Genomic DNA, 17,163 nt, shown 5'->3' with positions numbered 1-17,163 from the left:
AGTTATAAGGGTAACTTGTGTTGACGCTATTTTAGCTTGTAGACTGTTCCAAGAGAAGGCTTTCCCTGATGATCATTGCTTACTGCTCAGCCTCTTTCCCTTTATTTCTTGGAGCAGTCTACAAAATTTGTGAAGATAGCTTCTCAGCACTATGACTGCTATATGCATGTTACTGAGAAATTCTATACCATGTCGCTCAAGGGACGGCTTTGCTGGATTTTTACGCTGCGGCTGCCGCTCTGCTTTGACTTTGAAAATGCAAGACTACCCGAATTATTGTCAATAAGAGCTTTCTCTGAAACATTTCCGATGTCTTGTTTCCCAGACCACAGTACTTTTTCCTCTAAAGTTCTTCTCTCAGTATTCCTCCACGAGATAAACATGTTAAGTAATAATGACAAGTTTCTGTTGCCGTTCACAAGGTATGCCGCCTTGTTCACTTTGCAACAAGTTACTTTCAATGCGGCTTTGTACTTTGTCTTTCATCCTTCTACGGCACTTTTTTACTTTCAAACTCTTCGACTAACTTGTTAAGCTCACTTTGATGTCTCTTGATTTGACAACGCATTTCTTTCATATTGAGTTCACCAGGATGAAATGTTTCTCCACACTGCAAGACAGATGAGTATTTTCCGTACTCGCACTTACGCGCACTGTGCCCTACACGCAAATGGCAATTTCTGCAAATATTTCCATCTCGAGGATCAGACCTAACTCCTTCTAGAGGGGAAAGGAACGGTTAGGGAGCAGGGAGAAACGGCAAAAAAAATAGTGGGACGAGGAAAAAAGTACGCCCAAAAATAGGGAGACGAGAGAACCAGAATGAAAAGGAGAGGAAGAAAATGTCTTGAAACATGACATGAGTTTTTAAGCTATACCGAATAGATCTGAATAGATGTTAATATAACTGGTCAGATCTGTTCCCCGCCTCCCAGTTAGCAGAGGTCACTTTTCTTTTGCGTTCACTAGGCTGACGAGTGCGAGAAAAGAATCCTTTACCATGGATCGAAACTCACTTTGATCCAACCGCTGTCCACAACCTTAGACGGCACTCTACGAAACGCATGCCCCATGATATGTTTGCTGACTATGACTTGAGCCCGCTGTGTCATGAGCATTCCTTTACAGCAATTCCTCTGTTGTTACATGAGCCCACACAACATGAAGTATCATGTGTGGATTCGGTCGCTAAGTAGCAGCTGCGCATGCTCAACACAACGAATTTCGGCCCATGGCAGGGGTCTCTTTCCCTGTACTCTTCAGCCCGGCGAACGCAAAAGAAAAGAGACTTTTGCTACCAGGGACGTTTCCCACCGGAACCGCTAAACAATTATATCGAAGAGAACACTGGGTAGACCCTGGGTATCCAATGCTGTTTTAAGCCCGTAAGCTCCGGTGTTTGCGGTATTTTGAATGGTCTTTTAGCGCTTCAAGCTAGTAAATTTTCGCTTCATTGTTTGGCCATTGCAAGATATTCTGTTTGACCGTACGCGAGATTTAGATGCCACGTCGGAAAATGGTGAGACCTCAAGAAAGTGTTCGTCGAAACGTGACATTTTGGAGACTTAGGTCTTGGGAGGGTGTCTGTGTCCCTTCCGTGTGCTTCTTGTGTCTTCTGTGTCGATTCAGACATCAGGGTCATAGCTTAAGGCCATGGTGAATACGAAGTGTTTTCTGCCTTCTTTGCACTGCATGTGAACTAGGTTTTCAGAAATGTACAGCAATAAACTGAAATGCCCATTGAACACTGAGTAAGACATTACAAATCAATACAATAAAAACGCATGAGGCTGTTAGTTTGGAAATGCCACAAAGGTAGAGTACATCATACAAAGGTAAGCTGGTACTATAGTCTGTAGGTATTCAAGGTTCAGTTCTAACCACGTACAGTTAGTATCAAATACCCAAATTTGGTTCAAATCTGTCTGAGGCTAATCGAATGTATTTGAGAAAAATCCACAAACTACAGAATAGTTGCCAACAAAAAACCGTGTCAGAAAGACCTTGACTTTTTGTTATTAACCACTATCAAAATGTCAGGCAATATCAGTTCCAAGCTTTGTGGTAAAGAATAAGTAGAACAATTTCACAGAAGAAACGAATAATATATGCGCATGGAAAAACGGCCATAATTCAACAATTGACAACCAAAAAAACACTAAGCCTTCTTATATCGGTACCCTAACTCTGGGATGAAATCACTCTAGACGGGAGGAACTTTAAGGAGAAGTGATTTAAGCGAGTAAGAAATCATTGCTCACCGCAGTATAGCCCTGCACGGGCAGCTGAAATTCATGGGAGGATACCTGCGGCTACTGCAAAAGCGGTGTGGAATGTAGGATACAGCAGTCAACAACAACCGCCACCAGGGGAGGTGGGAGGGGTGGAAAACTTTACCGTGACTTCCACACTCTGGTGTGAACTCCGTTTTAACCGACCCACGGGAGTGCGAACTAAAATTGTGAGTGAGTCTGAAGTGGAGGACGCCGCAATGTATTGATTTCTCCAGCGCTGAAGGAACAGAACGCTGGTGAATTTGAAGAACTTGAAGTCCTTTCCCGTGCAACCGGGCTAATTACTAATGCAGTGAGAATATAGTTTCTTTCTTTGTAACTCGTGCCCAGTAGAACGGTTATTCGCAAATAGCTTTCTAGGGGGGAGCCCAGCTTAAGCACGTGCGATTTTGAGACGCGGAACGGGCTATCGGAAGAGAACGTGATCCCATTTTTGAAAGCCTGAAGAGAAGGAATCATTTTTGACGATGATAGGCTAGGAATTCATGGAGTTGAAACCCACATTCCATTTTGGTTAGTGTGTAACGTGTTGTTTTTCCCAGGAATAACCGTGTTCTGATTTGCTTGATTGCGATTTTGAATTAAAATGAGTAGGAAGCCCATGCCGGTTCAAAACGAACTTGTGAAAAAGCTAGCAGAAAACGGTTCTTATGATGATCCACAACACGAACAGATACCTACAATATAAACACATTTACAGAACACTGGGCACGTGATAAATTGCGTGTGATGTCACCATATTTTCAGATAAAATGTAACTCGGCTTTTTTATCAAAGTTACAAATTCTATTCTTTTATTTAAGAGCTCGGCGGGGATCTTCGAGTTCCTATTTGTAACCGTGTGGTTGAAACGACGCCGAGGCCCGGTTGAAAGCTTGTTTTGGTTGTTCTGCGGTGGTCCAGAGTTACCCCTGAAGACGCATGGATAACACCTGATAACGCCTTGATATTCTTGATAGGGCGTGCCGGACACCCCTAATACGCTTGCTGCACTTTGACAGAGCCTTAGAAAGGAATGGTTGTATACAACCCGACTTCCTGGGAGAAGTAATTGATTTAAAAAACCCAAGTAGTGCTTTCCATTGACCCTATTTCCGGAATAAGAGTAGTCGTTGAATTAGTGTTTTAAAATGGTATGGATCAGTGTGGCTTGCTTGTTGAAGAGCAAACAAGGATAATATACACACGTTGTAAAGTAGCGCAATTTAGAGCAGCTAATTTTTTACAATAGAAACATATTTGTATTCTCAGTATTGCAGTCTGGTAAACTAGCTTTGCCTGGAGGTCTAATGACTGGGAAATTTATTAAACACTTAATGACTGGTTCCGCGAGGGAAGAGAGTTAATTTCGTTTCCCGATAATCTCGAATGTTTCCCGGCGAGGCTGGGCAGCCGAGGGAAACATCGAGATTCGATGGAAAAAAATTAAAATCATTAGAGTTATTTGTCATATAGCACAAAAAAGAAAAACCGTGCAACGGCAAACAGCAACGGTCGGTTCGTTGGTCCAACGTTTTGTTGGGTCACAGTGCACTGTTGACCGGCTCGCACGGCTCAAAAGTTAGATTTTGCAATGTTGCCGGTGCCTGGTTTTAGCAGGAAACAGTTTTTATTGTGGTAGCAGTTCCCTGTGATCATCAAAGTAACACAATTGAGAGCGCACGCTTGTACACGGGAAAAAATTCCCGCTCTATAAGAATAAAAAGTATTAGCATTTGAAAAGAGTTTTCCGCCGCATGAGCTTATTGCAAGAAAAGGGAAAAGCCACCTAGCTTATACTGAGAATACGAATATGGTCTATTTTAATACGAAACGACCCAATGTCCCCATCCGCAAAACCGAAGGAGTTTTTACCTATTTATTCCATGTTTGTCTTCTCCTGGGAATACGGTCCAATCGAAATCACGCACCCCAAGCTCAAATGCAAAGAGAGATGGATCAAGCATGATTTGACATTGATGAGCAGCCTAATAAAGGAATTCAGCGCACAGGCCAGCATCGATTTTGTTATATTCCAAATCCAAAGTACGTCAATCATTGTGTTGACTTTGGAGAGCCTCAAAAAGGAATTCAGGACCCCAGCACGCATACGAATTTGTTGTTCCATGCCAAATCGCAAATAGTAGTCAAGCATGTGTTACTTGGTCATAGACTCCTCAGAAAAGGCATTCAGCATCCAGCGGAACAATGCCCGTTGTTGTCGCAAAATTGCAAAGTAGTCAAGCCAGTGTTGACTGATTGAGTAGCCTCAGAAAGGGATTCAGTCAGCGCCAGCAGCATCGAATTTTGTTTTCATTCCAAATGCAAAGTATTACAAGCATGTGTTGTACTGGTTGTGAGGAGCCTCAGAAAGGAATTCAGCGCCAGCGGGGTAACCAATTTTCGGTTCCATCCCAGATTCAAACGTAGTCAAGCATGTGTTGACTTTCAGAGGGCCTCAGAAAGGAATTCAGCACCAGCGGAACCAATCTCGGTTTTTTCTCAAATGCAAAGTAGTCAAGCATGGTGGGTGGACCGGTTTAAAAAGCCTCAGAAAGGAATTTGCAGCGCCAGCAGGTAAACCAATATTTCGTGTTCCATTCCAAATGCCGAAACTATCAAGCAATTGTTTGACTTTGACAGCCTCAAAAAGGGCATTCACGCCACGCGGCAGGGTCGGATTTCGTTTCCACACAGAGAATCCAAAGTATTCAAGCATGTGAAGTTGATCTTTACAGGAGCCTCGAGAAAGGAAGTCAGGCGCCAGCGGTACCAAATTTTCAGTTTCCAAACAAATCCAACAGTAGTGTCAAGCATGTGTTGTAACTTTGAGAGCCTCAAGTAAGGAATTCATCGGCCAGCGGCATTCGATTTCGTTTGTCCATTCCAAATCCAAAGTAGTCCCAAGCATGTGTTAATACTTTCAGAGCCTCGACAAAAGGCAATTCCTAGCGCCAGGCGGGGAAAACCAATGCTCGTTTTTTTTTTTCTCAAAAAATGCAAAGGTAGTCAAGTCATGTGGGTTGACTTTTGAGAGCCTCAGAAAGTCATTCAGGCGCCATCCGGAACCAATCTCGTGGTGTCTCTCAACTATGCAAAGTAGTACAAGCATGTGTGTGACTTTGAGAGCCTCAGAAAGGAATTCAGAGCGCTCAGCGCCACCACGTCCGATCCTACTGCAAATGCAAAGTAGTCAGCATGTGTTTGACTTTGAGAGCCGCAGAAAGGCATTACAGGGGCGCCAGCGCCACCACCAATTCCGCTCCTACTCAAATGCAAATGGTATCAAGGCATGTGGTGGTTTTTGACTGTTGAGAGACGCACCGTCAAACCTCAGAAAGGAATTCAGTCGCGGGCAGCGGTACCAATGTTCGTGTCCCATTATCCCCAAATTCAAAGTAGTTCAAGCATGTTTTGACTTTTGAGAGCCTCAGCACAACAGGCATTCAGCGTCCAGGCACGGCATCGATTTCGTTCCATTGCCAAAATCCAAAGTAGTGCAAGCATGTGTTTACTTTCAGAGCCTCAGAAAGGACAATCAGCGCCAGCGGAACCAAGTCTCGCGTTTTTTCCTCAAATGCAAAGTAGTCAAAGCGATGTGTTGACTGTTTGAGAGCCTCAGAAAGGAATTCACGGCCATCAGCATCGATTATTTTGTTCCACCTCCAAATCCAAAGTAGTCAAGCATAGCCTCAGAAAGGCATTCAGGGACGCCAGCGGCAATCAATTCCAGTTCCACCATTCCAAATATCCAAAGTGTAGTCAAGCATGTTGTTGACTGTTCAGGAGGCGCTCAAAAGGAATATCAGCGCAAGCGGAACCAATCTCTGTTTTTTTTTTCAAATGCAAAGTAGTCAAGCATGTGTTGACTTTGAGAGGCCTCAGAAAGGAATTCAGCGCCAGCGGAACCAATCTCGTGTTTTTTTCTGTGCAAACACAAAGTAGTCAAGCATGTGTATTGACTTTGGAGAGCCTCAGAAAGGCTATTCAGCGCCAGCGGAACCAATCTCGTTGTCCTCTGAAATGAGAAAGTCAGTCAAGCATGTGTTACTTTGAGAGCCTCAGAAAGGTCGATCTCAGCGCCCAGCGGGCAAATCGATGGTAAGTTCTCCCTCCAAATGCAAAGTATTCAAGCAAGTGTGGTGTCACTTTGAGAGCCTCAGAAAGACATTTTTCAGCGCCAGGGGGAACGAATTCCAGTCCATGTCCAAATCCAAAAGTAATTCAAGCATGTGTTGACATTGCAGAGCCCCTGAAAGGAATTTCAGACGCCAGCGGTACCAATTTCGTTCTCATTCCAAATCCAAAGTAAGGTCAAGCATGTGTTGGGGACTTTGAGAGCCTTCAGAAAAGGAATTCCAGCGCCAGCGGTTACCAATTTAGTTCCATTCCAAATCCAAAAGTAGTCATCAGGCAGAATGTGTTGACTTTGAGAGCCTCAGACAAGGCATTCGTTGCCCATCTGGAACAAATTCCAGTTCCATTCCAACGTCAACAAAGTAATCAGGCAATGTGTTGACTTTTGAGAGCCTCAGAAAGGACATATCAGCGCCACGTGTACCAAATTTCGTTCCATTCCAAATCCAAAGTAGTTCAAGGATGTGTTTGACTTTGGAGAGCCTCGAGAAACGGCATTCGGAGCGCCAGCGCTTTACCTCAATTTCGTTTCCATTCTCAAATCCAAAGTAGTCAAAAAGCATGGTGTTGACTTTGAGAGCCTCAGAAAGGCATTCAGCGCCAGCTGGAAACCCAATCTCGTTGTCTCTAAAATGCACATAAAGAAGTAAGTCAATCCAATGTGTTGACTTTGTAGAGCCCTTTCAGAAAGGCCATTCAGTCGCCCAGCAGCATCCCGATTAAGTTCTCTCCCCAAATGCAAAGCTAGTCAAGCATGTGGTTTGGACTTGTTGAGGAGCCTGCAGAAAGGAATTCAGCGCGCGCCAGCCGTAACGTCCAATTTCGTGTTCCGTCCCAGAGTTCAAAGTAGTCAAGCATGTGTTTTGACCTTTGAGAGCCTCAGAAAGGAATTTCAGCGACCAGCAGCCATGCGATTTTGTTCCAATTCCAACTCGTCAAAGTGAGTCAAGCATAAGTGTTGACTTTCAGAGGGCCCTCAGAAAGTAAATTGAGCACGCAGCGGAACCAATGCCAGTCCATGTCCAAAGATCGCAGAAGTAGTCAAGCAGTTGTGTTTGACTTGTGTGAGAGCCTCAGAAAGGGAATTCAGCGCCAGCGGTACCAATTTCGTTTCCATTGGCCAGATTCAAAGTAGTACAAGCATGGTGGTTGACTTTGAGAGCCTCAAGAACGGCATTCAGCGCTAGCGGTACCAATTTCGTTTTCTCTCTCCAGATTCAAAGTAGTCAAGCATGTGTTGACTTTAGAGAGCCTGCAGAACCAGTATGTGCAAAAATTAGTCACCCTTCAATGACTGAACGCAAATAGTGGTAATAGAAATTTGGCTGCAGGAGTTTTGGAAATCAAAAAAATGGCTGTTGAAGGTTTATCAGGGGGTACATGGGGCCAGACTCTTTACAACGGTTTAAGAGGGTGAAAAGATAATCCCAATTTAACTTTAATAAAAAGAACGACTTATCCTACAGGTTAAGGGGTAATAAAATACTGATTGAGATTACTGCTCTTACATCAAAATAAATTTCTTATACGAAAGGCTACTCGAGGGACAACCTCATCTTAGGGTGAATCTTTAAATAAATAGAAAGGACTTGGATTCACCTTCTTTGAAAGCCCTGGAAGAGAAGGAGTCATTTTGATCCGAGATAGCATAGGATTAAGAGTTTTGAACACCAGTGAGTATTCCATTTTGGTTAGTGTTAGCGGTGTTTCAGGAATAACCGGTTCTGATTGCTTGATTTGACGAGTTGAAGTTGAAATGAGTATGGAAGCGCCATGCCTTCATACACGAACATTGAAAAAGCCTAGAGAAAAGTTCTTATGATGATCCACAAGAACAGATACCTACAATAAAACACATTTATTACCCATAACATGAGAATTTTAATTCTCCTATAAAGGCTCATTTGTCCAAATCTATACACTTTATTTTCACACCTGTGAAAAAGGCCTATACAGCCAATCAAATGGCGTACAGCTATTTCACATGTGAAAGTATACCCAATCAACGATAGCGTAAAGGCGTTTCCATGACGCAATCAAACTGCGTGCACTCTCGTGCAAATCGTACTTTGTTATTGACATTAAATTAAACTTGTGCCATTTTGGGTTTGATTGTGTTTAGTTTAGTTTATTGTTTCTAATGGTCCGGCGTTCAGAAAAATTCTCATGTTATGTGTAATAAACAGTTTACGACATAGAAAGTGCTTTGTACGGGGTTTTATTCACTCGTTGTTTGTGTCAAAAACCCCCACTCGCTCGTTCCTCGCTCGTTCGTCTTTTTGATACTAGCAACTCGTGCATAAACCCCGTACGCCGCACTTTCTATGACGTAAACTATATTTACAACACTGCACGGATACATATTGTGATGTCACCATATTTTCAGATAAAATGTAATTCGGCTTTTTTATCAAAGTTACAAATCTAGTCTTTTATTTTGAGGCCGGCGAGGTCTTCGAGCTCATATTTTACCGGTGTGGTTGAAACGGCCGACCCGGGTTGAAGCTTGTTGGTTGTTCTGCGTATCAGAGTTACCCCTGAAAACGCTGGATACACCTGATACGCTTGATATTCTTGATACGACGGACGCCCCTAATACCCACGCTGCCCTTGTTACGCTGGACAGAGCCTTAGAAAGGAATTTATCACCCGACTCTGGGAGAATAATTGATTTAAACCCAAGAGTGCGTTCCATTGACCCTATTCCGGAATAAGAATACGTGGAATGATGTTTTAAAATGGTATGTCTGGCGTTTTGAAGCAACAAGGATAATATACACATGTTTAAAGTAGCATTTGAGCAGATGTTTTACAATAGAAACATATTTGTATTCTCAGTATTGCACTGGAACTAGCTTGCAATGGAGGCTCATGCGGGGAAATTATTAAACACTTAATGACTGGTCCCGAGGGAAAGAGTTAATTTTGTTTCCCGAGAATCTCAAACATCGAGATTCGAGGGAAAAAAATTAAATCATTAAGTGATTTGTCATATAGGACAAAAAGAAAAACGTGCAACGGCAACATTTGCGGGTCACAGTGCACTGTTACCCTCGCACGTCATGGATTTTGCAATGTTCCCCGCTCAGAGACTTTTGGCAGGAAACAGTTTTATTGTTAGAAGTCATGTGATCTCGAAGTAACCAATGAGAGCGCACGCTGTCGGGAAAAAATTCCAGCTCTATAAGAATAAAAAGTATTAGCATTTGAAAAGATTTTCCCGCATGAGCTTATTGGAAGCTAGTTCGAGTCCAATACTGAGAATACGAATATGGTCTATTTTAATAAGACTCTCCGCAAAAACGAAGGATTTTTACCTTTTATTCTATGTATTCTTCTCTGGAATACAGTCAATCGAAATCACCCCCAACTCAAATGCAAAGTAGTCAAGCATGTGTTGACTTTGAGAGCCTCAGAAAGGGATTCAGCGCCAGCAGCATCGATTTTGTTTCATTCCAAATTCAAAGTAGTCAAGCATGTGTTGACTTTGAGAGCCTCAGAAAGGCATTCAGCGCCAGCAGCATCGATTAAGTTCTCTCCCAATCCAAAGTAGTCAAGCATGTGTTGACTTTGAGAGCCTCAGAAAGGGATTCAGCGCCAGCGGAACCAATCTGGTTGTTTCTCAAATTCAAAGTAGTCAAGCATGTGTTGACTTTGAGAGCCTCAGAAAGGCATTCAGCGCCAGCGGCATCGATTTTGTTCGCCCTCAAATTCAAAGTAGTCAAGCATTTGTTGACTTTGAGAGCCTCAGAAAGGCATTCAGCGCCAGCAGCATCGATTAAGTTCTCTCCCAAATCCAAAGTAGTCAAGCATGTGTTGACTTTGAGAGCCTCAGAAAGGGATTCAGCGCCAGCGGAACCAATCTGGTTGTTTCTCAAATACAAAGTAGTCAAGCATGTGTTGACTTTGAGAGCCTCAGAAAGGCATTCAGCGCCAGCGGCATCGATTTTGTTCGCCCTCAAATTCAAAGTAGTCAAGCATTTGTTGACTTTGAGAGCCTCGGAAAGGCATTCAGCGGCCAGCGGCATCGATTTTGTTCGCCCTCAAATTCAAAGTAGTCAAGCATGTGTTGACTTTGAGAGCCTCAGAAAGGCATTCAGCGCCAGCGGCATCGATTTTGTTCCAACTCAAACTTAAAGTAGTCAAGGATGTGTTGACTTTGAGAGCTTCAGAAAGGCATTCAGCGCCAGCGGAACCAATCTCGTTCGCTCTCAAATGCAAAGTCGTCAAGCATGTGTTGACTTTGAGAGCCTCAGAAAGGCATTCAGCGCCAGCAGCATCGATTAAGTTCTCTCCCAAATCCAAAGTAGTCAAGCATGTGTTGACTTTGAGAGCCTCAGAAAGGGATTCAGCGCCAGCGGAACCAATCTCGTTCATTTTCAAATTCAAAGTACTCAAGCATGTGTTGACTTTGAGAACCTCAGAAAGGCATTCAGCGCCAGCGGCATCGATTTTGTTCGCCCTCAAATTCAAAGTAGTCAAGCATGTGTTGACTTTGAGAATTTCACAAAAAAGGTTCACATGAACGAATCCAATATGCACGGAGAGATCTTTAACAAGAAAGTTCTGTCCAAAAGTCTGACGTAACTTAGACTGAAGGTTCTCTCCATGACATTTGCATTCCAATATACAATCAAGTGCTAACTCTAAAATTTCTGTTTTGGAATTCATCATTCCTATACTGGACGAACTTGCAAGCTCTGCTATGCTTTTTACCAACGAAACTGTCATCTCTTCAGATCTTGCGGACAAAATACCACTCATGAATAAAAACACTTGTTTCAGTTCATTCATGTTCCTTACATCGGTCACTACTGATTTACAATCTGTGTGTCCATCAAGGATCTGATAAGCAAGATAAAAGCCAGCAAAGAACTCTTGAAAGGTCTTGTGAAGAAAGCCAAAACGCAAGGAAGGTTTTCTCTTGCTGCCACCGGTCTGGATCGAAAGAAACCCAAACTTGATCAAATTACTGGAACTGCCTTTAAATTTATTCTCGTCGAAAAACAACTCTCCTTTACGTAACGACTGCAACGCCATGCACCCCAACTGTAACAGGTCTTCCTTGTAAATTTCCAGGAGGTCAGCATCACTGCCACTCGACGATCGATTTCTCTTTTCATACCTTAACAAAACACATTTCACAATTTCTGTGTACAACTCTGTCCTTTCCGGTGGAAGTACACCCTTGAAATCTTCAATAAGGATGCAAAGTAAAATTGTATTGAGAGGGTTCTGTGTCAACTCCTTTAAGTCTCCTTTTTTCCTCATGTCAATCTGTTTAAGTAACTTATCTGCCAAGTGTTCTGTGCCCTTAAAGTACTTGAAAACGTAGCTCTTTGCGTCTTCAGGAGTAAATCCCACAATCTCCCACAGGGTGTCACAGTACCGCCTTACACTCTTACCAGTTTCATGGCGTGATGTGATAACAATGTGGCAATAGGGTAATACTTTACTTTCCAGAAGGTCATTGTACATGTCCACTTTACTGGAATCCACTTCATCAAGTCCATCAAGCACTAACAGAACCTTGGATTGATTTTCTCGAATGAACTTGAAGAACCATTCCTTGTCTTCTTTGTCAATATCAAGAGGAAGGATTTGGTCATCAATGGCCTCCCAAATATCAGTTTTGATATCACGACATCTTAAAAGCAAGAGAACGTCAATCTCGGGAAAAGACTTGTCCCATTCTTCTCGTTTCATTGCCCAATCATATGCCAGTTTCTGACAATAAGTCGTCTTTCCCATGCCTGGGTCTCCTTCAATTAAAACAGTCCGTGGCTTTGCACAATCCTTGTGTCCTCTAAAGATAGCTGTCATGTTGGTTATTTCATCAGTCAATGTTCCCCTTGTCTTTTCTTTACTCAAAATCTTTAGCTTGGTAAAAACGTCATCGAGATGAAAGCTGAAGTCATCAAGCCATGGAACAGGAGAAATATTTTTTTCACGAGTACTGTAGAGCTGACGGATCCTTTCTATAATATTGTCAGAATATCGTAAATCTGCAAAGGACAAAAATAATTTTAAAAAAGGTGTTGCCTGTAGTTTTTTTTTTTTGCTCTAACCTCAACCTTCTTGTGTTCTTAATTTTGACACCATGGAAGGTCCCGTATTCAGCAATATTTGAAAAACAAAGAATACTAAGAAAAAATATAGTTTGATAGTAATGCAAATTACTTTTTTCCCATTGCAAAGAGAACGTTATAAGTTTGAGACTGATCTTTGCAACTGTCATGCATCCGGTTCCAAAACCTACATGAAATAATTCCTTACTTTTTAACACAATATATCATTTCTTCAGAAAAAAAGTTGTAACAACAGGTCAAGTATCCACTCCAAAAAAGACACAATTCTCTCAAGCAGTCCTTATCATATAATATTCTCCCTATCATTGACTGTAATTTGTAATATTAATGTGGAATAACACACATCCCCTGAATGAAAATTTATGCTTTAATAGTTTTAGTTTTTTAGTTTTAGTTTTCCGCTATCCACTCAAGCAACGTCCAGACCTTACTTACTTTATTTTATTTTAATAAAAACCATGAAGGCTTGTAAGCTTAGGTTCACTCACATGAAACTTCAGATGGTCATTAACTTAACAAAGATACAAAATACCAAGTTTTTACTGTATCTGTGGTAAAATTAATACTTAATATCTGGAATAGAATTTTTAAGTTTCTTTCTGAAGGATGCCGGAGATGCAGAGCCAGTCTTATCAATAGAGAGCGAGACGAAACGGAGGGAAGACGAAAAGAGCTTGCATGCTTTGTGTTGTAGCCTGACATTTCCTTTCAGTGATTTGAATTTATTACCTTGATCTTGCTGACTGTGTGTGCTGCTTCCTGCAGCTTCTGAGAGAACATCAGCACAGCTTGCTTCTGGATGCACAGGATCTATTGTCAAATAGCCAACACAGTCCGCTGTCACGTTAATGACAAAAGAAACAGCAAGAATTTTATTGGCACTGTCAAAGACAAATAATTATATTAACATTTAGAAACTAGACAGAAAGCCGAAGAACCCTTTATGACACAGCTGACTAAAAAGAGAATAGAACTAAGCTAAATTAGGAAATTGATCACCTACAATCAACTATAACTTAGCGATGTACAGTTGTATTCTAAAACATAGTACAAGTGCTGAAAAATCAAAGACAACACACATCAGAAAGCAAACCAAGGCAGTGGATCTGTATCAAAATAGCAGAAATAACTAGGACTTTGACAAGAATACCTGTAATTATAAACTGAAACAGTGGGTAAGTTGGTATATTGAAAGTGGAACAGAAAATCATTTCATATCAATAGTACAAGGTTTTCAGTATTGTTTATCAGAGAAAAATAGTAAATACCAAACTTAAACAGCACAAGAAACATCCCAAGATAGTATGTCGCAAATGTAGGCCATGCGCAAAAACCTTATAGAGCATTAAGTGGTAGGCGTTTCCCAAGAACACAAATAATTTTAATAAGTCAAATATGGATATATGATCATAATAATACTAAAGATGAGTGAAGATAAAATTTACTTTTGTCCATCCTTGATGGTCAGCAGTGATTATTAATAGACACATGCCCCTGGATCTTGTGAAGTTTTGAAACCAATATGCATGATTGAAACACATTGCGTTGTAATTCATTGTGTTTTAAAAGGATTCATTGGCATTTTGGGAAATGTTTATCAGTGTTCTTCCACCCTCCTGGCTGCCTCATTTGACTGATCTTATCAGTGTTTATTTATTGGCTACTCATGCACTCTCTTCCCCAAAATTATTGCTTTTAGTAGTTTATTTCTTTTTCAACAGAAGACACAAATCGTTCAAAATGCTGTTGCACCATCAGCCTACTAAGTTTTCACTCCCAAAACCCACCTGCATCTCTAGAAGTCTTCATTTTACACTCCCACTCATTAGTTTGTCTGTAATTCTGTTGTCACCCTCTTTCCACTGCTTCAGAAGTTCTTTGAAATGTTCCTCATCTAGTGGATCCATTTCTTGTTTCTCTATTTCACAAATGGCATCTTCATATTTAGCTCCACCCAATCGTACCAGAGTTTTCTGGATCTGATCTTTGTATTTGCAAAAAAATGCATCACTAACAGAGGCCTCTTCGGCATGGGTCAATACTGCATCCACAAAATACTTCAAACGTACAATGTCAGACTCACAGCTGGTGTCAAGGGAATGGGGAAGTAAATCCCAGCCAGTGGATGGAGGACTCAGGTTACAGATTGTACTCAGAAGCACAATCAAGAGTGAATTGTCAAAGCCAGTGGATGATACTGAAGAGGATTTAACTGGATACACTTTACTCCACTGCACTGGATTGAGGATTCCTTCTTTTTTAAGAGACCGAAGCTTAGAGTGCACTGGCTCACGTTTCAAGGCACCGCAAAGGTCTTGTGGACGAATTATTCTGTCAAACGTATCCCTCAACACTTGCGAACCCAGCCTGACCAGAAGGCAACATAGCAGTGTGTAGTTGGTTTGTCCATCACTGGGAATAACTGCCAAAACAGCACCTGAAACAAGTGTCAGAGAAGATCTTTAGGGTATCATTCATTTAGCCAGATATGTGAAAGATAAATAACACAGCACTGATCAAAAGTTGTTCATAATTATTAAATAAAGACTGGTGTAACAAGCAAGCCAAGTGAAGCTTGGAGCTTATATGAAATAGACTTCCTTGGATAATTAAATAATAAACAGTATATGGTTAAGTACAGAGTGAGCAAATATAATGCAAAATCTAAATGGTACCTGTAAATAGGCTTTTAGCAAGCTAATCCTTCCGTTTTCTTTTAAAAACAATAGATGGTAAGCTACATGTAATTAGTGAAACAGGCAATGATCTCCAGATTAAGGATGCTGAACTGCTTCATATTCGTTGAACAAACACGGGACCTGTACTGAGAGGAAAATCCAGTTTGTACTGGTGGACCTGATGACTAGTTGAAAAGAGACTGCGAACGCTACAATGCACTTCTGCAGAAGGTAAATACAATTTAGGTTGGAGCAGTAGCTGAAGGATCAGGCAACATTGCAACATGTTACAATGTAAGTAAGGATATACTAGAGAGTAATGTAAGGCCAGTAACATTTTCAATTATAGATAAAAGCGAGCTTTGGCAATAATTCCTACAGACTTCAAAATCTTTTTTGACACGGTGTTAATATGTGATTTTCAAGAAAGGTGCCGGTCACTGATGACACCCAAGAGTTAAAATTTTAGTCTCCACAACTTGCTTAATCACAGTATTATCCAGAACTAGAGGAACACTAAAATCACGAAGTTTGTTTTCCTGAAATTCAAGGATAACTATTTACTTTAATTAAGCAAAGAAACAATTTTTTCAAGCACCTGGTTAACAATGGAAATAAGGTAGTTGTGATCTTCAGGAGAAAAAAAATAGAGTTTTAGTCAGACTAGAGACATTAGGAAGATTTTTAACAAACAAAATAAACAAAATAGCTCCAAGGATTGAACCTTGTGGAATGCTACACAACGTAAAATGTTTCTAAAATAAGATCAACAGGACCTAAACCGAACAAATTGGAACCGGTCCTTAAGATAACATTAATTTTTAGGATTCCACGTCAAAGCAGTGTTGCAAATACCATAGTGTTGAAACTTCTGACTCAATATTTCATGATTAATAGACTATGTATCAAATGCCTTAGACCAATCAAAGAAGATGGCTAAAGTTGTTTCATTTTTGCCAGTAGCTGACGATATACGTATAATTTTCAATTGAAATTAGATCTATTAAGGCAGTGGAATGGTTGTTTCGAAATCCAAGTTGCTTCGAGTAGACAATACTATTCAAGTCTAAGAATTCAAACAGTCGGTTGAAAATGACTTTTTCAAAGAGTTTAAAGAATGCAGGAGGAATTGACATTGCCCTGTAGTTACTGAAAAGTGTGGCGTCGTCTGCAAGGAGATAGAATCAGAAGGAGAGCCAGACACTGAAGAAGTCCTTCTACCTTGGGCAACAAGTTAGTGGTGGAATTTTTTCTCAACAAATTACATTAAGGGCCATCATCATGATGACTGCATTTAAGACCATCCAACTTAAGCAACTTCCAGACCTTACTTACTATATTTTATTTTAGATTATTTTTACCATTGTATAATTATTAGATTAACAGACCATAAAATACAAATGTAGATGCCAGAAAAGAAGAATTAATGTTGAGGAAACCGTAATAAAAACCATTAAGGGTTGTAAGCTTAGGTTGACTCACATGAAATTTTAGATGGATATTAATTTAACAAATATACAAAATATGAAGTTGTTATCTGAGGTAGAATTAATACTTATCTAAAATAGAATTTTCAAGTTTCTTTCTGAAAGATGCCAGTGATGCAGAGCCAGTTATATCAATAGAGAGGAAGACATAAAGGAGGGAAGAAGAAAGGAGTTTGCATACCTTGTGTTGTAGCCTGACATTTCCTTTCAGTGATTAAAATTTATTACCTTGATCATGCTGACTGCGTGTGCTGCTCCCTGTAACTGCTGAGAAAACATCACCACAGCTTGCTTCTGGATGCAAAGGATCTATTGTAAAATAACCAACACAGTCCGCTGTCAGGTCAATAATAAAAGCAACAGCAAGAATTTTATTGGCACTTTCAAAGACAAATGTATTAACATTTAGAAACTAGACAGAAAGAAGAACCCTTTAAGACACAGCTGACTGAAAAGAGAATGGAACTTAATTAGGAAATTGATCAGCTAAAATAAACTA

The 17,163-nt window shown here is 40.8% G+C and overlaps 2 protein-coding genes across 2 annotated transcripts in view; both read right to left on the bottom strand.

Moving 5' to 3' along the window:
* Window positions 1-8,564: 8,564 nt before the first annotated feature.
* LOC138021152 (uncharacterized) overlaps window positions 8,565-17,163 on the bottom strand; it is a 31,377-nt gene continuing 22,778 nt past the window's right edge. The window contains exons 7-10 of the mRNA XM_068868015.1: window positions 16,893-16,973; window positions 14,287-14,936; window positions 13,229-13,336; window positions 8,565-12,415 (exon numbers count right to left, since the gene is read on the bottom strand). Coding sequence (XP_068724116.1) covers window positions 14,305-14,936; window positions 16,893-16,973 — 713 coding nt within the window. The 3' untranslated portion in view covers window positions 8,565-12,415; window positions 13,229-13,336; window positions 14,287-14,304. The remainder of the gene's footprint in view (window positions 12,416-13,228; window positions 13,337-14,286; window positions 14,937-16,892; window positions 16,974-17,163) is intronic.
* On the bottom strand, window positions 9,938-14,292 carry LOC138021153 (protein NLRC3-like). Its single transcript, XM_068868016.1, has 5 exons — window positions 14,287-14,292; window positions 13,551-13,555; window positions 13,229-13,380; window positions 10,544-12,415; window positions 9,938-10,452 (listed from the first exon to the last, which is right to left on the bottom strand). Exons 1-5 carry the CDS (start codon window positions 14,290-14,292, stop codon window positions 9,938-9,940), a joined length of 2,550 nt encoding a protein of 849 aa, XP_068724117.1.

The sequence above is a fragment of the Montipora capricornis genome, chromosome 10, assembly GCF_036669925.1.
Source record: "Montipora capricornis isolate CH-2021 chromosome 10, ASM3666992v2, whole genome shotgun sequence".
Lineage (NCBI taxonomy): Eukaryota > Metazoa > Cnidaria > Anthozoa > Scleractinia > Acroporidae > Montipora > Montipora capricornis.
The sequence above is the reverse complement of the archived record's forward strand: the minus strand, read 5'-3'. Positions and strand labels throughout refer to the sequence as shown.

Bases quoted from the DNA above. Each gene is read 5' to 3' on its own strand.
- LOC138021153 (XM_068868016.1), bottom strand. The intron at 12,416-13,228 runs GTAATAAATTCA...TGTCCTTTGCAG, and splicing joins ACACAGTCAGCAAGATCAAG to ATTTACGATATTCTGACAAT. The intron at 10,453-10,543 runs GTTTGAGTTGGA...TTTGAATTTGAG, and splicing joins CACATCCTTGACTACTTTAA to GGCGAACAAAATCGATGCCG.